Consider the following 19,325-nt stretch of genomic DNA (forward strand, 5'->3'; position numbering starts at 1 on the left):
CTCTTCTTCATCACTGCCACTCTCTGTCACCACTGCCACTCTCTGACTACTCATGCCACCCTCTGGCCCACCCATGCCACCCTCTGTTTCATCACCACACCCTCTGGTTGTCCAGTGTACATTATTTTCGGCAAAGCAAAGCACACCTTCCCTGCCTCAAGTGACCTGAATTAATTTGGGGCTGATTAATGTGTCACAGAATATTTTTTTAGCTGGCACCTGCTTCCTTAGTGCGCCCTGATTAGTGATCTTTTGCACTTGCTAAGTGCTTTCATTGTTGCAAAATTAGTTACAACACCTGCCCTGCCCCAACTGACAATAATGAATTAGGGGCTGATTAATGGATTTTAACTTCCAGCCTGGCTCCTACTTGTCTCCCTTAGCTGTAATTCAGGACCTTTGTGGCATATGTGTAACTATTCTGAGGTTCAGAGCAGGGTCACATAATAGTTTCAACTGGCAACTGAACTCTGGAGGGGCCCCTCAGGAAGCACTACAGGAAATGGCTACTAATGATGTGCCTGAACTTTTGAACCTGGTAAGTAGTTACTTTCAGTTTTGCTAAGATCGTATTTCTGCAATTTTGCACTTATTCGCGGGGCGCGAACTCACGCGAACAGTGCGAGCAGTGCGAGCAAAATCCGCTGCTCGCGGATTTGCGGATTTTGCGGGAAATTCGCAAATCTCGCGGATTGCGGATTTCCCGAAAATCCGCAAAATCCGCGAGCGGAACGGATTTTCCGCCCATGCCTATATAGGAGGCAGCGAGTGGTGGATGTAGGAGGTTAGCAAGGGTACACCCCGGGCGGTCTCCCTCCCCAAAGCGGCGTGCTTGATCCTCTCTACCAAGGAAGGAAAGTTCACGGCTAGATTCATCCGAGAATTCAATATGCTTTTGGCAAAGCAGCGCCAGCGTCTCAAGGCTGGAGCACGCCGCCTGGGCGGCATCAAGCCACGAGTATTTCACTTCCATATAAGGCTCGGGAGAAATTTTGCTTTTATTACTTTTATTAATGGAGTATAAGTTGGGCCTCCCAAGGAGCTATAAAGTAGGCGAAAAGCCCCTTGTAGACTTTTGGCTCTTTTCTTCATCTCCATTTTATGGTACGAAAAAGATCATTTCTCGTCAAACAGTATCCCAAAATATTTATAACATTGAACTTTTTCTGACTCTCGCTTTTGGTGGTACCCTTTGTATTGACTGCCCTTCCATTTCTTGGTACTGACGTCCATTACTTTTGTTTTTGTTTCGTTTATTGTCATTTTGTTCTCAATTGAATACATTGATGTTTTGTTTATTAATTGCTGCCGTCCTATCCTTGTTTGGCTTAGCAGGACGACGTCATCAGTGTATAATAAGTTTGATATTTGTTTTTCAGCCAGCTTTGGTGAGTCTGCTAACTCATTGTTCAGTGCAAGGGTAAAGTCTGATAAAAATAGATTAAATAAATATGGAGCTAAAACACACTCTTGCTTTAGGCCTTGAGTTTTTTTAATTTTCCTCGAAAGTTTGAGCCATTCCCTAGCTGGACTCTTTTCCAGGTATCAGTATATAACAATTGTATTGCATTTAAAAGGCTGTAGCTAATGCCATAACAATCCAGTTTCCTCCATAAAATCTGCCTATTTACGCAGTCAAAGGCAGCTTTAAAATCAACGAAACATAAATATAATGGCTGTTTTTTTGTTTTATATTTTTCCATTAAAATTCCCAGTGTTAACACATTTGTTGTTGTACCTTGACCGTGTACAAAACCCGATTGGTTCGGTGGAATTAAATGGTTTTCATTAGCCCAATCAATTAACTCCTTAAGTAGAATCGATACTACTAATTTAGCTTCGATATCTTGGAGCATAATTAATCTGTAATTGGATGGGAGGGACCAGTCCCCACTTTTATATATAGGAGAAATTATAGATCCCTTCCATGCCTCGGGGACTGTTCTTGATTGGAGAGCATGATTAAAAACTGGTGTTCGATAGCTCAACCAATATGATGCTTTCTCCTTATACAACACAGTGGGAATCCCATGTGGGCCGGGGGCACCATTGGATCTCTGATTCTTTATTAATGTACATGCTTGGTTTTCTGTTATCTTTCTTTTCTCCTCCTATTCCATTTATAGCCCAATCAGTAGAATTCACAGCCATTTTAGGAGTAGGATTCAAATGCATATCTATGAACGATACCCATTCAGATTCAGTTACTGTTGATGAAGTAGATTTCCTACTAGATCTACTCAGTTTGTTTTCTAGAATCCAAAAGCATCTTGAATTACTCCTTTTGCAAGCATATAGAGCTTTTGCCCACAACTATTGCAGGGGAGTTGTTATTTTTATTCCCCAGTCCTGAAAGAGATTATGTTCTTGCATAATAAGGCTGGCGGCAGTAGAATATGTCCAAATTACTAATGTCGATTCGCGATTATTCTTCTTGATGTGTGGAATTCAATTGATTCTATGTCGGTACATTTAATTTTCTTAAATGAGGGTACTGCATTACACAGTTGTAATATGTTCCCACGAGTCAAGATAACATTATTACCCCTAGATTTTTATTCCGGCGTAGAAGTTACCTGCACCACTCCTTCTTTTTTGATCTGGGTTATTTAATTTAATTTGTTGCAGGCTATTTTCACCTTGAGCATGCTCAATTAACCTTCCATTATGATTATTAACAGTTTGAGACCATGATTGTTGATGTTTATGTAACTGCTTCGTTTTGGTTCCCAGATCTTGTGGTAATTTAATATCCTTCCAGGTTTTTAACAAATCTCTATTCGTTTCATCCCCTCTGATACTCTCATTCTTTGCTCTATTTGTTTCCAATTGTGATGGCTTATTCTCCACCTGTTTATTACATTCATCCACTTACAGCATTTCTAAGGACTGAATTTTCCCATTCTCTATCATTTTTATACCATCAGCTTGCTTGTTTAGGCATTTATTTTTCATAACTGCTTGTACCTCCTTAAATAGAGGGTAAAAGGGTTTTGTTGGAGACATTTGTTTACCCTCACCTTCACAATATGATATTTAGTCATGGTTGTTTCCAGTATGAACACATCAAAGTACACCTTAATTTCATTGCCCTTGATTCATACTCTGGACCATAGTTGAGGGATTGGTCTAGGCATAGTCCTCGCAGCACACAATAGATTTGCTTGAGGCAGAGGCCAAAACTTAAGTCAGGATACCGGATACAAGTAGGTGGTAACTCAGGGCAGGGGGAAACACCTGGTGTACGTGGAGGAGTCCTTCCCGTCCCAGAAATCTGCATTACAAATTAATAAATAGTATATATTTTTTAAATATCTGTTTGGTGCCGGTCCATATGACTTTAATATCTGCCTTTGGGATTCTATGTTGCAACTCCATAGGGTACATGTATCCTTTGTGAGCTTAATACAATTTTGAAAATTCTACAAATCCTCACTCCTACATCCAAGTACTCTCAGGCTACCATTCTACACTCTGCTCTGTCTGAAAAACAGCTCAACATTTTCAAAATTCTGCATTGATTTGTCTTGTAAATTATATTTTTGGAAATGTACATGTATTAACTATTTAATTTTAATACTATAGGTGATTGAAATTACGGACGAAGAAAGCAAGATTTAGCACTAAGCAACTGAATGTCAGTGCCATAAGGATTATTTTGAAAAACTTAAGGACATCCAGCATTCTCCGTTTAAACAATTTCCAAAAATCTAGGTGTGGCGAGGAAAGTACTAAACCTGTAAGTGACGTCTCTAATTTTGCATTTCATTGACCCAGAGCAAAGCCATATCTGTGCACACAGCATCAGAAATAATGTAGAAAGACCACTTCAGCATCCTCATCTGAAATATTATCAGAAAGACAATTTGCCTTAGCATGACAGAATAAAGTTCATCTAAAGAATCATGTAATTCCAGAGAGGAATCACACACTGCAAAAAAGAAAGTTGTAACAAAAGGTATCTTCTGCATACCATCAAAGAAAATACGCTGAAAAAAGACTCTTAAGAAGCAAAAGATTGGAAAATCACCTTTGTTCAACAACCATTTTTAACCAGTTACGCAGGTTTGAGACTATCTGCCTCTGGATAGAACACCGCAACCCCCTCTGCTCACTCTTGGGAAAACCTTAAAAATTCACCATTTTATAGTGTTCATGACCATTTCAGATTGTTTTCTTTTTATTGTGTACTGTTCTGTAATTCTATGTAAATCGCCTCAACATTATCTGCTGTGCATGAGTGATATGTAAAACTGTTAAATATAAAACTCGATTAGATGAGCAACGTTGCACTATAGGTAATGTAAATAAATCCTCGTCTTCAGAACTACAAACCTTAACCTTACACCAAACATAGAAAGGGTAAAAGGAACTGATGTTCTGCGACTGGTGATCCACAATAGTACTGTGCACGTTCTAACGCCCTCAGTTACTGCCTTTACGTCAGTGCAAAAAGGTACTTATCAGTTTAATCATTAAATATCAGACCAACACCTTATTACTGCATTGCCAAGAACCTATAGAAATAGATTGGAGAAAAGCTTCAGTCACAAAATAATTTGCTACCGGAGAGGCTATTACCTAAAGACTATTATCTGCTAGAACGATTTCAACAGGTGTTACAGGGCTGCTTCCAGACATATTTTGCTCAATTCAAGTGTTAAAAAGATTACACTCAATTTCTTTTAGAGATAAATGCTGAACATTATCTAAACAATCCTGACTCTAAAATCAGGTTCACTCTTATTGTGGCATATAAGCAAGAGAAAACTAAATGCAGAGATATTAACTCTAGGAATACACCTTATAAAAACACGGACTTTGAGAACAAATTCAGTGTTCAAACACGCCTTAATCGAGGCAAAATAACCAAAGTTGGGGAAAAAAGTTACTTGTGCCAAAAAAGATACAGCCATAAATCTTATCTCACAGAATTTGACAGAATGCACACTGGAGGAATCCACTCTCAGTGCAATGTATGCCAAAAAAGATTCAGACGTAAATCTTATCTCACTGAGCATATGAGAATCCACACTGGAGGAAACCACTCTCCGTGCAAAGTATGCCAAAAAAGTTTCAGGCGTAAATCTTATCTCACTGAGCATATGAGAATCCACACTGGGGAAAAACCGTATCAGTGCTCTGTATGCCAGAAAAGGTTTAGTATCAAACCGAGTCTATATCGACATGAATTAACCCACTCTGTGGACAAACTTTACCAGTGTGCTGAATGCCAAAAAAGTTTCAACCGTAAATCTTATTTCACTGAACATATGAGAATCCACTCTGGGGAAAACCCTTATCAGTGCTCTGAATGCCAGGAAAGGTTTTGTAACAAACAAAGTCTTTCTCGACATGTAATAACCCACTCTGGCGAAAAACCTTACCAGTGCTCTGAATGCCAGAAATGTTTCATTTACAAAACAAATCTCACTCGGCATAGAAGAACCCACACTGGGGATAAACCTTACCAGTGCTCTGAATGCCAGAAATGTTTCATTTACAAAAACAGTCTCATTCAGCATAGAAGAGCCCACACTGGGGATAAACCTTTTCAGTGCTCTGAATGCCAGAAATGTTTCAGTTGCAAAAGCAGACTCACTGAACATACAAGAATCCACACTGGGGAAAAACCTTATCAGTGCTCTGAATGCCAGAAAAGGTTTTGTAACAAACAAAGTCTTTCTAAACATGCAATAACCCATTCTGTGGAACAACCTTATCAGTGCTCTGAATGCCAGAAATGTTTCAGATACAAACAAAGTCTTTCTCGACATGCAATAACCCACACTGGGGAAAAACCTTATCAGTGCACTGAATGCCACAAATGTTTCAGTGAAAAAATCTGTCTCACTCGGCATACAAGAACCCACACTGGGGAAAAACCTTATCAGTGCTCTGAATGCCAGAAATGTTTCAGTGAAAAAGGCTATCTCACGCTGCATATGAAAACCCACACTGGGGAAAAACCTTATCAGTGCTCTGAATGCCAGAAATGTTTCAGTGAAAGAATCCATCTCACGCAGCATATAAAAACCCACACTGGGGAAAAACCTTATCAGTGCTCTGAATGCCAGAAATGTTTCAGTGACAAAGGAAGTCTTTCTCGACATACAATAACCCACACTGTGGAAAAACCTTATCAGTGCTCTGAATGCCCAAAAGATTTCAAACTTAAATCACTTCTAACTGCACATGTGAGAGTCCACACTGGCGAAAAACCTTATCAGTGCTCTGAATGCCAGAGATGTTTCATTGACAAAATGAGACTCACTAAACATACAAGGACCCACACTTGGGTAAAACGTTATCGGTGCACTGAATGCGACAAATGTTTCAGTGAAAAAAGCAGTCTCACTCAGCATATAAGAACCCATACTGGGGAAAAACCTTATCAGTGCTCTGAATGCCAAAAATGTTTCAGTACAAAAAACAGTCTCATTCATCATGTAAGAACCCACACTGGGGAAAAACCTTATCAGTGCTCTGAATGCCAGAAATGTTTCATTGGAAAAAACAGTCTCACTCATCATATAAGAACCCACACTGGGGAAAAACCTTATCAGTGCTCTGAATGCCATAAATGTTTCAGTAAAAAAAGGAGTCTCACTTACCATATAAGAATCCACACTGGGGAAAAACCTTATCAGTGCTCCGAATGCCAAAAATGTTTCAGACAAAAATCTCATCTCACTGAACATGTGAAAATCCACACTGGAGAAAAAAAATGATCGGTGCTCTAAAATTCAGAGGTAGAGATGGTTACAAGCGCCATAAGAAAACACACCTTCAAAATAATTCCGAATGCCAGAAAAGCATCAATTTTAAACTCAATCTCACTCTACATGAGCAGATGCACACAGGGGAAAAACATTACCAACGCTGTGAATGCCAGAAATTCCTATTTGATAGGCACAGCCTCACTAACCATAAGCGACTCCATACTGATGAAAACCTTATGAGTGCTCTGAATGCCAGAAACGCTGCAGAGAAAAACACTATCTCACCATGAGAAACTCCACACTGGAGAAAATCCTTATGCCATAAAAGCTTGAATCTGAAAGACAGAGTTATGCTTCATGAGAGATCTCACTCTGGGGAAAAACCTTATGAGTGCTTGAAATGCAAGCAAAGATTTGGTTACAAATTACTTCTCACTTGTCATGAGCGAACTCACACCGGGGAAAAAAGCCTTATGTGTGTTCTGAATGTCAGATAAGGTTTAATCACGAATACAATCTCACTTCACAAGAGAGACTTCACACTGAACTAAAGCCTTATACAGGAGGGGAAAGCCAGAAACGTTATACTCAGAAAGGAGATCTCACCAAACATGAGAAATGCATCCACATCAGGTGAAAAGTAAGGCATATCTTGAGTTGCAGAAAAGCTTCTAAGCTGACTTTACATTAGAGAGTACATATTGTAGTTGCAATAGGATTCATCAAGAAACTCTTGCAGGATAACTTAGGCTGCCCGCATGCAACCTCCAAAGAAATTTCAGGCCTTGAAGTATTTTTAATTGCAACAGAATCCACAATTTGAGTATCTGAAAGTTACAAAACTCTCAAGGTCTTTACGTGGCACAGAGAAGTGTTAGTACTCGCAAAATCAAATAATTTCCCAAAAAATCGCAATATTAATGTCTTATAAATATTTTACTCTACCCAAGGAGGTTTCTACTCACCCTTGTTTCGTAACTGACTGAAATCTATATTTTCATGATAAGATTAAGCCTAGGCGGAGTTCCTCAATGAAGAACTCCGCGAAGGGACAAAAAAACTCTGGCGGTCTACGCGGAGTTCCGCGAGCAGTGGAGTGCGTAAGGGTCATGCCGTTGGTGGTGATTTTGATCTCCGATTGTTTGTCCTGCCCTGTAAAAATAAACACGAATGGCACCATGTGCAGCGCAAGAGGGTGCAGCTGCTTCTACTCGAGCGGCAGCTTTGTCAATGCGTATGAAGGTTTCTCAACGGGAGTGGTTGTGACCTGCCACGACCACTCACATTGAGAAATCCGACGACCCTCTTTGAGAAATCTTGCCAGGAGGTCTATTTTGCTCACCAACTGGACCTCATCAGGAGGTGGATATTCCTCGCTCCAGCACATGACGTTAAAGAGCATGAGCATTGAAAAAACCTTGCTACGTTTCACGGAGCAGAGTTCGGAAAACTCCGCCAGCGAAGTTCACCACCCAGAATTAGATAATATACAACAGCAGGAAAACATAACAAACCAGTTACTTGCCTTTGGTAACGCTTTTTCTGATGGATACTCCTTTACCTGCAGATTCCTCACCTTGTGAATATTCCCAACATGCCAGACTGGATCCTCAAACTTTAAAGCAGTCCTGCTGCGTGCAGTAGGAGACATCATGCAGCTCAGTGTCGACATCATTCTGTTCCAGATGTGACAAGCGTAGACGCATAGAAGCACTTCCCATGCGCACTTTGAACAAATACAGGGGTTTATGAGTTCACTATCTCACAGGTCTGTATCACATATGCAGGCCCTGGGCAGATATTAATTCACCATTTTTATCATGATTAGAATTCAGATGAGGCCTTTTCATTTCCAAAAATTCTAATTGCATTCTCAGCAGCAAGTGTATATATAGTGTATATATAAATCGATGAGTGATGACTGCGCAGTGCTCAAGATGAAAGTGATATGATGATAAAACAGACTGATCCACATTTTGTACACAGAAACAGGGGTGTAAATATTTTTGTACAATACAAGTTAAGCAAAGCTATTCTTAGAAGACATAATTTTATGAAATAGTCCCTGTATAGTTGATGTTTCGACCGTTCCAGTTAATTACCGTGGTCTCATCAGGACGGTACATCGCCGCCTCCCCAATATGCTTCTCAACTATATTCAATACAACCCAGTAAGGATTCTTCTGTATCTCGGGGCAGCGTACCTGGGAGGAACTCACGTTCAACTAAGCAGTTCCAGCGCCCGTTCGCCGGACCAAACAACTGCAGCCAGTGAATCCTCGGCTCGCTGTCAAACAAGTTCAAGTGTGACTCTTCCTGATGAAACCATCGTCATTGACTGTCTTGTCTGTGAGAAACTGCACCCGCCCTCCTGTGATGGTGGGCAGGAAGACCTCCACCGCCAAGTGAAATGCTCGCAACTCCAATAGCTTGATGTGGAGTTGGGTCTCTGCTGGTGATGAGGGTTCCCTAATCTCTGTTTTCCATATGGCCTTCCCATCCCAGAAGTGATACTTCCGTCGCCACTTTTAAGTCTAGGTGGAATAGGGAGAGGGGTCTGCCACTGGCATAATCTAATTCTTTGGAGAAAATGTTGGATGCTGCCTACAATAGGGTGAGTCAGTGTCTGGAATGACACAAAGAGGTTTTGCAGCAGCACCAGTTGTAGAGGCAGGTCACTCAGTGGCATGATGTCCTGGACATGGCCATGAAAGAACTGGGAGACCTGCTGCGTTTGCAGCAGGGCCTGGCGCTGGCAGTATTGAAAAACCTTACAGGAACCAAAAGGGGACGAGATTTGTGATGAAATTGCGTGGCGGAGGCAGACAGACCCAAGGAATCTGTCTGGGGCCTAGTCCGCTGTCTTGCTTAAAAGGTGAGAGCCATCGAATAGCTTGTCCATTAACGATGCTTGGGTATCTTTATAGAAGCGTATAGACCTAATCCAGGCAATACACCGAAGTTCCACACTCATGCCAATCGCTTGACTCAGGCAATAGGCTATGTCCAAGTCACAACATAGTGAAAACTTTGCTGCCACACATCTATCCTGAATAGCCTGTGTTCGCCGGAAGAGTTTGGGCCACTGTTTCCCACAGGGCATGATTATATTTGGGAGCATTGTCATTGAGACCCTCCAGGATTTAGCGATGTGCAAAAAAAAATCGCCAGTTTTGTAACAAGTCTGCATTTTTCAAAAAAATGCCAGTGAATGCTACCTCGTCCTTGCATTGATCCAGAGCTCGCCAATGGGCCAATAAAAGGAGGAGTCTCAGCAGCAGGCAAGTGATGTGTTCTTTGTTTATTTACTCCTCACCGACCTGCCTGCTGTTTTGCATTCATCTGGAGGGCTTCAGACTCCACCACCAGACAGTAGGACCTTCCTGGCTACAGCTTGGACTCTTCTCCGCCAGAGGAGAGAACAGACTGTACGTTGGAGAACGGGGCACCGAAAAAAAGATCAGGTGTGTTATACTGGCATGCTGCAGCAGTGTGCGCCTGTCTCCTCCACTCCTACAGCTTGTCCGTTCTTCCTTATCCTCGCCAAGGGCTGTGGGTGCCCTAGGCATGGAAATCGAAGGGGGCATGGGCAAACCAGCATGATGGCCCCTGAGAGGGGGCCGTATATTAATGCAGGGGTCCAACTCCCACGGGGGATGTGGTGGGACCGGGGACAAGGCAAGATTTAAATGCAGTGGAACACCGGGCCCAGTGGGCCAATATTTTTCTAAAGGGGCCCACCGAACGCGCCAGGGCCCGTCCACTGCTTGAAAAAGAACTGGTTGAGCCCTCTGGCCTTTCTTTGGTGGCTCCCACTCACCCCTTCTCATCCAGCTTTATATCACTAGTGTTTTGGTGCTGGAGGTCCAGTGTTGTCAGGGTACAATGTAGAGGCTCGTGTTTGGCAATAGGCACAATGTAGGGGTCAGTTTGGGTGGGGGTGGCAGGATAGAGGGCAGTGTTATGGCAGAAGCAGACAGTGTAGCCATGTAGTGTTTTGAGGGTAGATTGCAGTGTGGGGATTTGCTTTATGGCAAGCAGAAAGGGCCAGTGTTTTGTGGGAACGGGTGATGGCAGTGTTTTGGGGAAATGGGCTATGGTGGTGGGTTGGGTTGGTGGCAGTGCTGTGGGGTAGGGTGGCATGGAAAAGGGCTAGGCTATTCTAACTTCTTTTTGTTCTTGTTTTGAGTCTTGGATGGTAGATTCTGCTGGTTTTAGAGCTCTTGGGCTGTCCGGTAACTACAATATACTCTTTCAACTTCAAGGCTCCGGTTGGTCTGGGGTTCAGTACACTTCTGGGAAACTTAGAACCTTGTGGGCTGGATACATATTTTTGAACTCCCACTTGTAAAGGGTGGAATTAACATGTGTGCCCATCTCCCTTTCACAATTTGCATCATGCCTGACCTATCTATCCTAGACAATCGTTGCAAGTGTGAAAACGGGCCCCCTTTCACAGGACTGGCCCAACTGAAACTCTTTGTTTTGTAGCACATTTCTTTTTTTTGTTGCATTTTTCAAATTATTTGATTTTGGGGATATTAAGTGTTTACAACAGGGGTATTCAACCTTTTCTGAAGTGAGAGCCACTTCTGATCAGTGAAAATCTTGAGCTACTCAAGGCTAATCATCTCGCACATTGTTTCCAGTCAGTTTGTCAAGTAGGGCCTTTTAGATTGAAGTCGAATGATCTGTCTGCGCCTTCCGCGCCATGGTACTCCTATGATCTCAAGAAATGTAAAAGAAAATGAAGGCACCAATAACAATTTTGGAGGAAGAGTTACAGCCTATTGTTCAACACAGTTAAATCACTTTCATCCTTTGCTTATAAACATTTAGCAACTCCCAGCCAAAAAGCTATGATGAAAAAGCCAAATTCTTTTTTTAAAGTAAATAAAGTATTCCTGGATTTTAAGATAACACCAGATAATCTTTAGGGACAGATACAGTGGAGGAACGTACGGTGAATAAACTAACTTACCATTTCCTGGTAATGTTTTTGTAAATGTTTTTGTACTTGTATAGCGCACAGCTATCTGCAGTGGGTTTCCCGGCGCTTGTACGAATATCACAAGGGAACCCTTCCTGGCTTTTCCTGTGAAGTGTCCACTCCTGGGCATCCCCATGGTGCAGATCAGGCATCCCTCGCGTTGTGGGGGCCGTTGTGGAGACTAAGCAAGCTATTGCCCAGAGTTGCAGCGTGGGACCCATGATCAGAATAGGCACTGAGGTGAGAATATCCGGTCAGGGGAATTAATGAGCCCGAGACCCGCCAGGGCAGGAATCGAACCTTGGTCCCTGGCCAGAGCTCTGCTTCGAGGTCTGCCTGCTCTAACCATTAAGGTAAATTTGGCCTGGTTGAGAACCAGGACACCAGTACGCACTACTCAATTTGAATTTAGACGTTAGTACATTTATTTAATTTTCATCAACAAATTATCTTAGATCAGCATAACATTCATATTCATGTTACATTTGTTAAAGCGCATGAATATGTTTGCAGGCTACATACCAGCGCAGCACACATACCGAACTAACGTTCCACTACACCTAGTTAAAAGAGTGCAGTTGCCCTTCCAAATCCACTGCTCTAACCATTAAGCCACACTTCTCCCCACTTTCTGAAGAGAAATGATCTAATCTTATCAGCACTATGAAATGTGGCGCCCTTCAGATTCTTGCCCTCCATTCGGTTTCAGCTACCATTTCTGCTCATCTCATTTTGTTATTGCAGTGGTGCTCAAGTCCGTCTTTTTTCCAGATGCTTAGAAAAAGGCATCGATTTTGCCACTTCTAAAGTCTCCTTCCCTCGATCCCTCAGATGTAAAGAACTTCTGATCCAACTTGGTCTTTCCTCTTCCTGATGAAATTTTAGAAAAGGCCATGAATCAGGAGATCACCACCTTCTTTGAAAATACCGACTGTCTGGATCCTGCTCAACATGGGTTTAGACCCTACAACGGTACCGAGTCGACCTTATCAGCAGTAACTGAAGAGATCAGATCCATTGTGGATAGAGGAGATTAAACGGCCTTGATCCTATTGGATCTTTCGGCCACATTTGATATGGTTAACCATTTATCTTTGGTAAGCCGTTTAGAAAGTATAAGCATCAAAGGTAGTGCTCTCAAACTGACCAGGTTCTTTTTGTCAAACAGAGAGCAATTGGTACCTTTGAAAGATTTTACCTCTGCCCCATTTTCACTTCCTTGTGGGGTTTCGGGGATCTTCAATAAGGCTGACTTTGCCTAATGCCTACAGCACTCCATTAATTGGACTAGTTCGATCCTGCTGGTTCTCTACATTCTTTTATGCCAGTGATCCCAAATAGTGGTATCGGTTACTGCAGAACCTGAAAAAGTGGCAAAAGATTTTAGAACGAGTATGACTAGCATCACTAATTGGATGCAGAAGAATTTCTTAAAATTAGATGTAGAAAAAACAGAGTTAGTGCTATTTGGTAAGGATTCCTCCTTCTGGAACATCTTTTGGTGGCATACAGTCTCGAGCCCCTCCCACTCCCAGTCCAGAGGGATAGAAATTTGGGTAGTAGTCTTTGACTCAAAACTCACTTTTATTGACCACTCCAATCAGGTAACTCTTCCTGTTTCCTTATGTTAAAACATTCAAAGAAAATCTTGCCCTTCCTTCCCATGGAGCTTAGGAAAAGTGTTATCCTGGCTCTTGTCGTATCTAAAATGGATTATTTTATTGAACTTTATATGGGTTCCCAGTTATCTTCTCAATAAGTTGCAAACAGTCCAAAATGTGGCAGCAAGAGTGATGAAGACCCTCCCCAAATTCTGCTCAGCCTTTGAAGCCATTTCAGACCTCCATCGGCTGTTTATTAGGGAAATAATTCAATTCAAAGCCTCATGCTGTGCCCATAAGGCACGGCATCAGGTTCACCCTCGCTTCCTACAAGACGTTCAAAGATTTTCCCCTTCTCGTACTCTATGATCCAGCAATATTAGGCAGGTATGTGTACCCAGAATACAAAGTGTCCATTGGGGAGGGAGACGTTTCTCCTACTCTACCTCCAGATGGTGGAACTCTATCCAATCATTGAGGTCAGCCTTTTTGGTAATCGTGCGCTTGGTAAAAAAATTTCATTTACATTATCAGACTCTGCTAGCTGCAGCCTGATGATAATAATATAAAATAAACACAACCTTCCCTTAACTTTAAAAGGAAAATATGACCTTGTTCTTATTTAAAAATTAACTCAAACCTGTGAGTTAATCCAGTGGTGTCTGGGAGCTACTGGTAGCTCGCGATCGACTGGCTGAAGATACCTGCTGCCCCTTTTATAAAATTAAACCAAAAGCCATTCCAAAAATCTAGGTGTTTGTTGTTTTGGGGTGAGGAGTGTGTTGTGATTTTGAGCCCATACATTCATGTTTCATCCTTTTTACATCAGGAGTTCTTATGCGTCCACTGTATTCCTGTTTACACTGTTCCTTTTTTTGTTTTTTTTTAAAAACCTTTTCTAAGAACGTGCATTAACGAGGTTTCATTTTTTTCTCCCAGTTGATGTATTTTCCCCCTCCTTTATGGATGTTTTGCAAACTGTTCAATTTTTTCCATTCTTTGGCACCACCAGTGTTGCATAGTGCATAGGTTTCAGTATTTATTTCCCTTTATTGCTGAGGTTGAATTTAGTATGCATTCAGACTTTCCTTACGCACTTTTACTCTGACTTTTTCCTAATCCAGACTTTGTATTTGAAATTCATCTTCCCCTTGTCACCTGATCTTATTCTCTGTATCTTTTCTGACTGCAATGAACTCCTCTGCACCTATATTTATACTCGGTTTGTACATTTGCTTCAAACATTTTTAGTTCCCCTTTCTTTGCAGGTGGTTGATCTTGCCCTTTTTTCATTTCTCTATGTTTACGCAACCTCATTTGAAAGAATGTAAAGGTTTCCATTGTGATTTCATATCTGTTGCTTTTTTTTTTAGTTGCCCGTACTTTAGAGCAGACTTGGTTGCTTTTTGAAATAAGTGTTACCAGCAAACACAAAGAGATGATGGACGGAGTGCTGAAACTTTTCAGACACTCACCCCCAGTCACAGATCTGGGTTGAGTCCGTCATTGTTCTTTAGCTCACTTCACCACCCCCAGTTCAGACCAGGCCATATGCAAATCAATCTTGACCCTGTGCCTCATGGGAACAGTCCAGACCGTACTGCCAAGCCAGGTCTTCCATGGACCGGAAACCAGCATCCTGGGACCGGTTTCGGATTAACACCTGTCATCTGCCAGGCTAGCTTGAATCCCAGGATGCTTGTTTCCAGTCCAGTTGAGACCTGACTTGGCAGTTCGGTCTGGACTGTTCCCATGAGACACAGGGTTAAGACTGATTTGCATATGGCTGGGCTTGAACTGGGGTAGAGAAGTTATGTTATGTTATGTTATGTTATACGGGTTTTTTGTGTAGCGTGCGGCTACTCGAAAGAGTGTCCCGACGCTTTGAATTGCACACTAATCTCATAACACAACAGGGAAAAATGAACAGAAACAGAAAAAAGAGGAAACCTAATAGGACCTGAAACTAAGAAGTAAAAAGCCAAGTTTTAAGCCCCTTCCTAAAGGCCAGCAAGTTAGGAGTGCTGCGCAAGGACACAGGCAGTTTGTTCCACAGCTGAGGCGCTAATAATTTAAAGGAGCGACCACCGATGCGAGCTCTCTTCACACGGGGCACTTCAGCAAGAAACAAGGCTTCAGACCTAAGAGACCTGGCAGGAAGGTAAAAGGACAGCCTTTTCTGAAGATATTTTGCTCCGGAGGTGTGCAAGGCTATGTGTGCCAGGGTGAGAGTTTTGAAAACTATCCGCTTCCGGACGGGAAGCCAGTGCAGAGCCTCCAAGAGGCCCGAGGCTCGGGCACGGCGAGATAGTCCAAAGATAGCACGTGCTGCCGAATTCTGAACAACCTGTAATCGTTGAAGCAGGTATTCTGGCAGGCCGAGATAGAGGACGTTGGAATAGTCTATTCTCGAGCCTATAATCGCCTGCACCGTGATCTTCCTGTGTTCTTCCGATAACAAGGGAAGGAACTTGCGAAGCATCCGGAGTAAGCCAAAGCAGGTGCCAGTGAGACCGATTACCTGCGAGCGTAGAGTGAGGCCATTGTCGATCTTAATCCCAAGGTTTTTAGCTACCTGGGACGAACTTGCTGGTGGAAACATGTTCTCAGGCCACCACTCTTTCCAATCCGGGTCCGCACTGCACCCAAAAAAGAGGACCTCGGATTTATCCGAGTTGCACTTGAGGCTGTTATGATGGAACCACTGAAACACAGCCTCAAGGCAACCCTGGATCCTACCTCCATCGAAGTCCGCACCCCTCTCACAGGTGAAGAGGAGCTGGGTGTCATCGGCGTAAGAAACGATCTGGGCCCCGAAGGACTCCGCCAGAGCCGCCAGAGGGGTCATGAAGATATTAAATAGAGTTGGGCTCAGGACAGAGCCCTGAGGAACTCCGACACCCAATGGCGACATCTCGGCGGAGCAAGCAGAAGCCCAGACCGTTTGTCGACGGCCTGCCAGGAAAGATCGAAACCACTGGAGCACCGTCCCTCGAAGACCGATCTCTGAGAGTCTAGCAAGCAGACCCTCATGAGGGACGGTGTCAAAAGCCGCCGACAGGTCTAGCATCACCAGCATCGCTCTCCCACCCGAATCCAGCACCTCCTTTATCGCCTCCGAGACTTCCAGGAGGGCTGTTTCGGTGCTAAGATTGGCGCGGAAACCCGACTGGGTAGGGTGCAGTAGGTCGTGGGACTCCAGGTAATCGGCAAGCACCTTATGCACGTGTTTTTCAATGACCTTCGCAAAAGCCGGCAGGAGCGAGATAGGTCTATAATTCGCTAACACCTCCACATCCAGACCAGGCTTTTTTAGCAGGGGAATAATCATTGCCTGCTTCCAGGACTGGGGAACCACACCCTGTGCAAGAGAACAGTTCAACAGGGGGTTCACGAGTGGATTAATGACCGCTGCCATTTTAGCCAGAAATTTTGCGGGGCAGGCATCCCGAGGGGAACCTGACTTTAGTCCCGCCATCAGGTCAAATGAAGCTGACAGCGAGAGAGGAGGAAACGCTGCCAGGGCCACCCCGGCGTTCGGTCGGGTAACAGCGGCATTCTCCGCCCGACCTGGCACCTCAGGCTCCAGCACAAGGAAGGAGTCCTGGATCCGCTGGATCTTAGAGGTGAAGAAGTCCGCAATCGCCCTGACCCAAGGCGCAGGAGGGGGGGTCTGGGTAGGTGCTGCGCGAGAGGTTGTAAACTCCCGCACAATGGCGAAAAGCTCCTTACAGGAGTTGGAAGCGGCTTCAATTTTTCTAGCAAAATAAGCCTTCTTCTCCGCGAGGATGTTCCGATGGTACGCTTTCGCCAGAGACCTGTAGGTGAGTTTCGCCGTCGCGTCGTATTTCACGCGCCATGCTCTTTCCGCTACCTTGCATTGCCGACGAGAGGCCGCCAATGCTTCCGTAAACCAAGGGGCAGAAGCACCTTTTTCGGGTTTGCGGAGAGGTCTCAGAGGAGCAAGATCATTAAGCCTCTCTGAGAGCCAGACCTGTAAACGCTCCACATCCTCCTCTAAGTTCCCCGTTAAAGCACAGGGGTGATCGGCGCAGGACTGTGCCAACAATTCCGGAGTAATCCGGTGAAGTGCCCTGAATCCCACGGAAGTCTGCCGAGGGACACCGGAAGGCTTCCCAGCTACTGAGAAATAAAATTTCACCAGCCTGTGGTCAGACCAAAGCACCTGGGTGGGGGCCAACATCTCAATAGGGGTCGTAGAGAAGGTCAAATCAAGGGTATGTCCCTTCTCATGGGTCGGCCCAACATGATAGGGAACCAGGCCCATAGGGGCTGTGACCTCCAACATTTTCATCGCGTCGGCATCCGTTTCCACGTCCATATGGACGTTGAAATCCCCGGCGACAATGCAATGCTCTGATGTAAGTAACAAAGAAGAGGTCACCGACTGGAACTCTTCAAAAAAAGAGCCCGTGGGCCCCGGCGGCCGATAGACTAGGAGACCCTTCATCGATTGGTGTGGTGAAAAGACAATGGCGAAAGCAAGGGATTCGCAATCCTTGATCGCGTCCGATGGGATGATGGTACAGGTGGCCATTTTGTTGACTATTAATGCCACCCCACCTCCACGCCCCTTCGGCCTATCCTGCCTGAAGATGTTATACTCGAGCTTAAGAACCTCACTTAATATTCAACCCAGATCTATGACTGGGGGTGAGTGTCTGAAAAGTTTCAGCCGTTCGTTCATCATCTCCTTGTGTTTGCTTTGTATGCCCTAAGTTGGCAGGGTACGCCCAGACATGGGTCCCTTGCTTACTTTGCCACTGGATTCAAGCTAGCCTGGCCGATGAGGGGTTTTACCCCGAAACTGGTCCCAGGATGCTTCTATCTGAAAGAGAGACTATTAGTTATAGATTCCTTACCTTAGAATTACCCCCAATCTTCAGTCTGGATCCAGAGTAATGTTTTTTTAGCAGTACACCTGCGCATCAGTAGGTGGGGTCGGTCGACTCCGTGTCCGGCGTCGTAGTCGCCGGGATGATGTTGTAGTGTCTACTTAGACGCCACACTTGCGCGCTGACGTCCGTCTTTTTCCGCGCCAGACAACCCAGATCGGGAGAGGGCGTGCCTTTTAGTCAGTTTTTGACTAAACCCTTTTTCGACTTTGGTCGACCTCTTTTTTTTCACTCTTTGACTTCTGGTAGCATGAGGGATGTCCCATCGTCGGACCGGTTTCAGCCCTGTGACTCTGGACACAAGTTGATGTCGGTCACCGCTCCGCATCTCGTGTGGCTTTGGTTCCTGGAGCGCGACCACGATGCAAAGTCGTGCTCCGACTGCCCAGCCATGAACCTGAAGTCTTTGCCCGAGCGGTCCCGAAAGCATTTGGAGGCCTGGCAGTCCACTGCGCGCAGCTCGAAGTCCCCATCGAGAGGAAGGTCGCTGAGTCGTCACCATTCCTCTTCGAAGCCTTTGCACTCCTCAAGTAAGTTGATGCACAAAAAGAAGGCAAAGATGCATCATCGCTCTTCGCCTTCTCCCTGTCCGTTGGCCTACGCTTCGGCCTACGCGTTTTCTGGGTTTACTCTAAAGCACTATAATAAACATATTCAATCCTTTTAGATTTGATCTGTTTGTACTGGTTTCTATTACAGACAATAATCTAGATGTAGACGAAGGATCCATTCCACCCATGGCTTTTAAACTCTATCAATGATCTCTATTAATGTTATCGCAACTAAAACTGTAATAGAACTGATCTGAGAGGTGGACCTTCAAGGATTATGCTCAGTAAATTTATTGAACAAACTATGGAGTTAAAATCTTAATAGATTATATCCACAAGCATTGCCTGACCACTGTATTTTACATTAATAGATTACTTATCAGCACATTTTCACTCATCTTCTATTTTTCGTGGACCACGTGCTGGGTCTGTTTGAACTCTTTTAAAATATGACATTTAAATGTCCAAAAGTTCAGGAATTCCAGTTTCAAGCCTGGTCAAACCTTAATGAATGCTATACCTAAAGATGCCCTTCTGTTCCTACA

The 19,325-nt window shown here is 43.9% G+C and overlaps 2 protein-coding genes across 2 annotated transcripts in view; one reads left to right on the forward strand and one right to left on the reverse strand.

Moving 5' to 3' along the window:
- Positions 1-6,731, forward strand: part of LOC147737265 (uncharacterized) — a 35,165-nt gene extending 28,434 nt beyond the window's left edge. The window contains exon 3 of the mRNA XM_086936771.1: positions 5,444-6,731. Within this exon, the coding sequence (XP_086792897.1) occupies positions 5,444-6,731 (1,288 nt within the window). The remainder of the gene's footprint in view (positions 1-5,443) is intronic.
- Positions 1-19,325, reverse strand: part of LOC147737261 (uncharacterized) — a 365,313-nt gene that overhangs the window by 295,157 nt on the left and 50,831 nt on the right. The window lies entirely within an intron of this gene.

This window comes from Lissotriton vulgaris, chromosome 1_1 (assembly GCF_964263255.1).
Source record: "Lissotriton vulgaris chromosome 1_1, aLisVul1.2, whole genome shotgun sequence".
Taxonomy (NCBI): Eukaryota; Metazoa; Chordata; class Amphibia; order Caudata; family Salamandridae; genus Lissotriton; species Lissotriton vulgaris.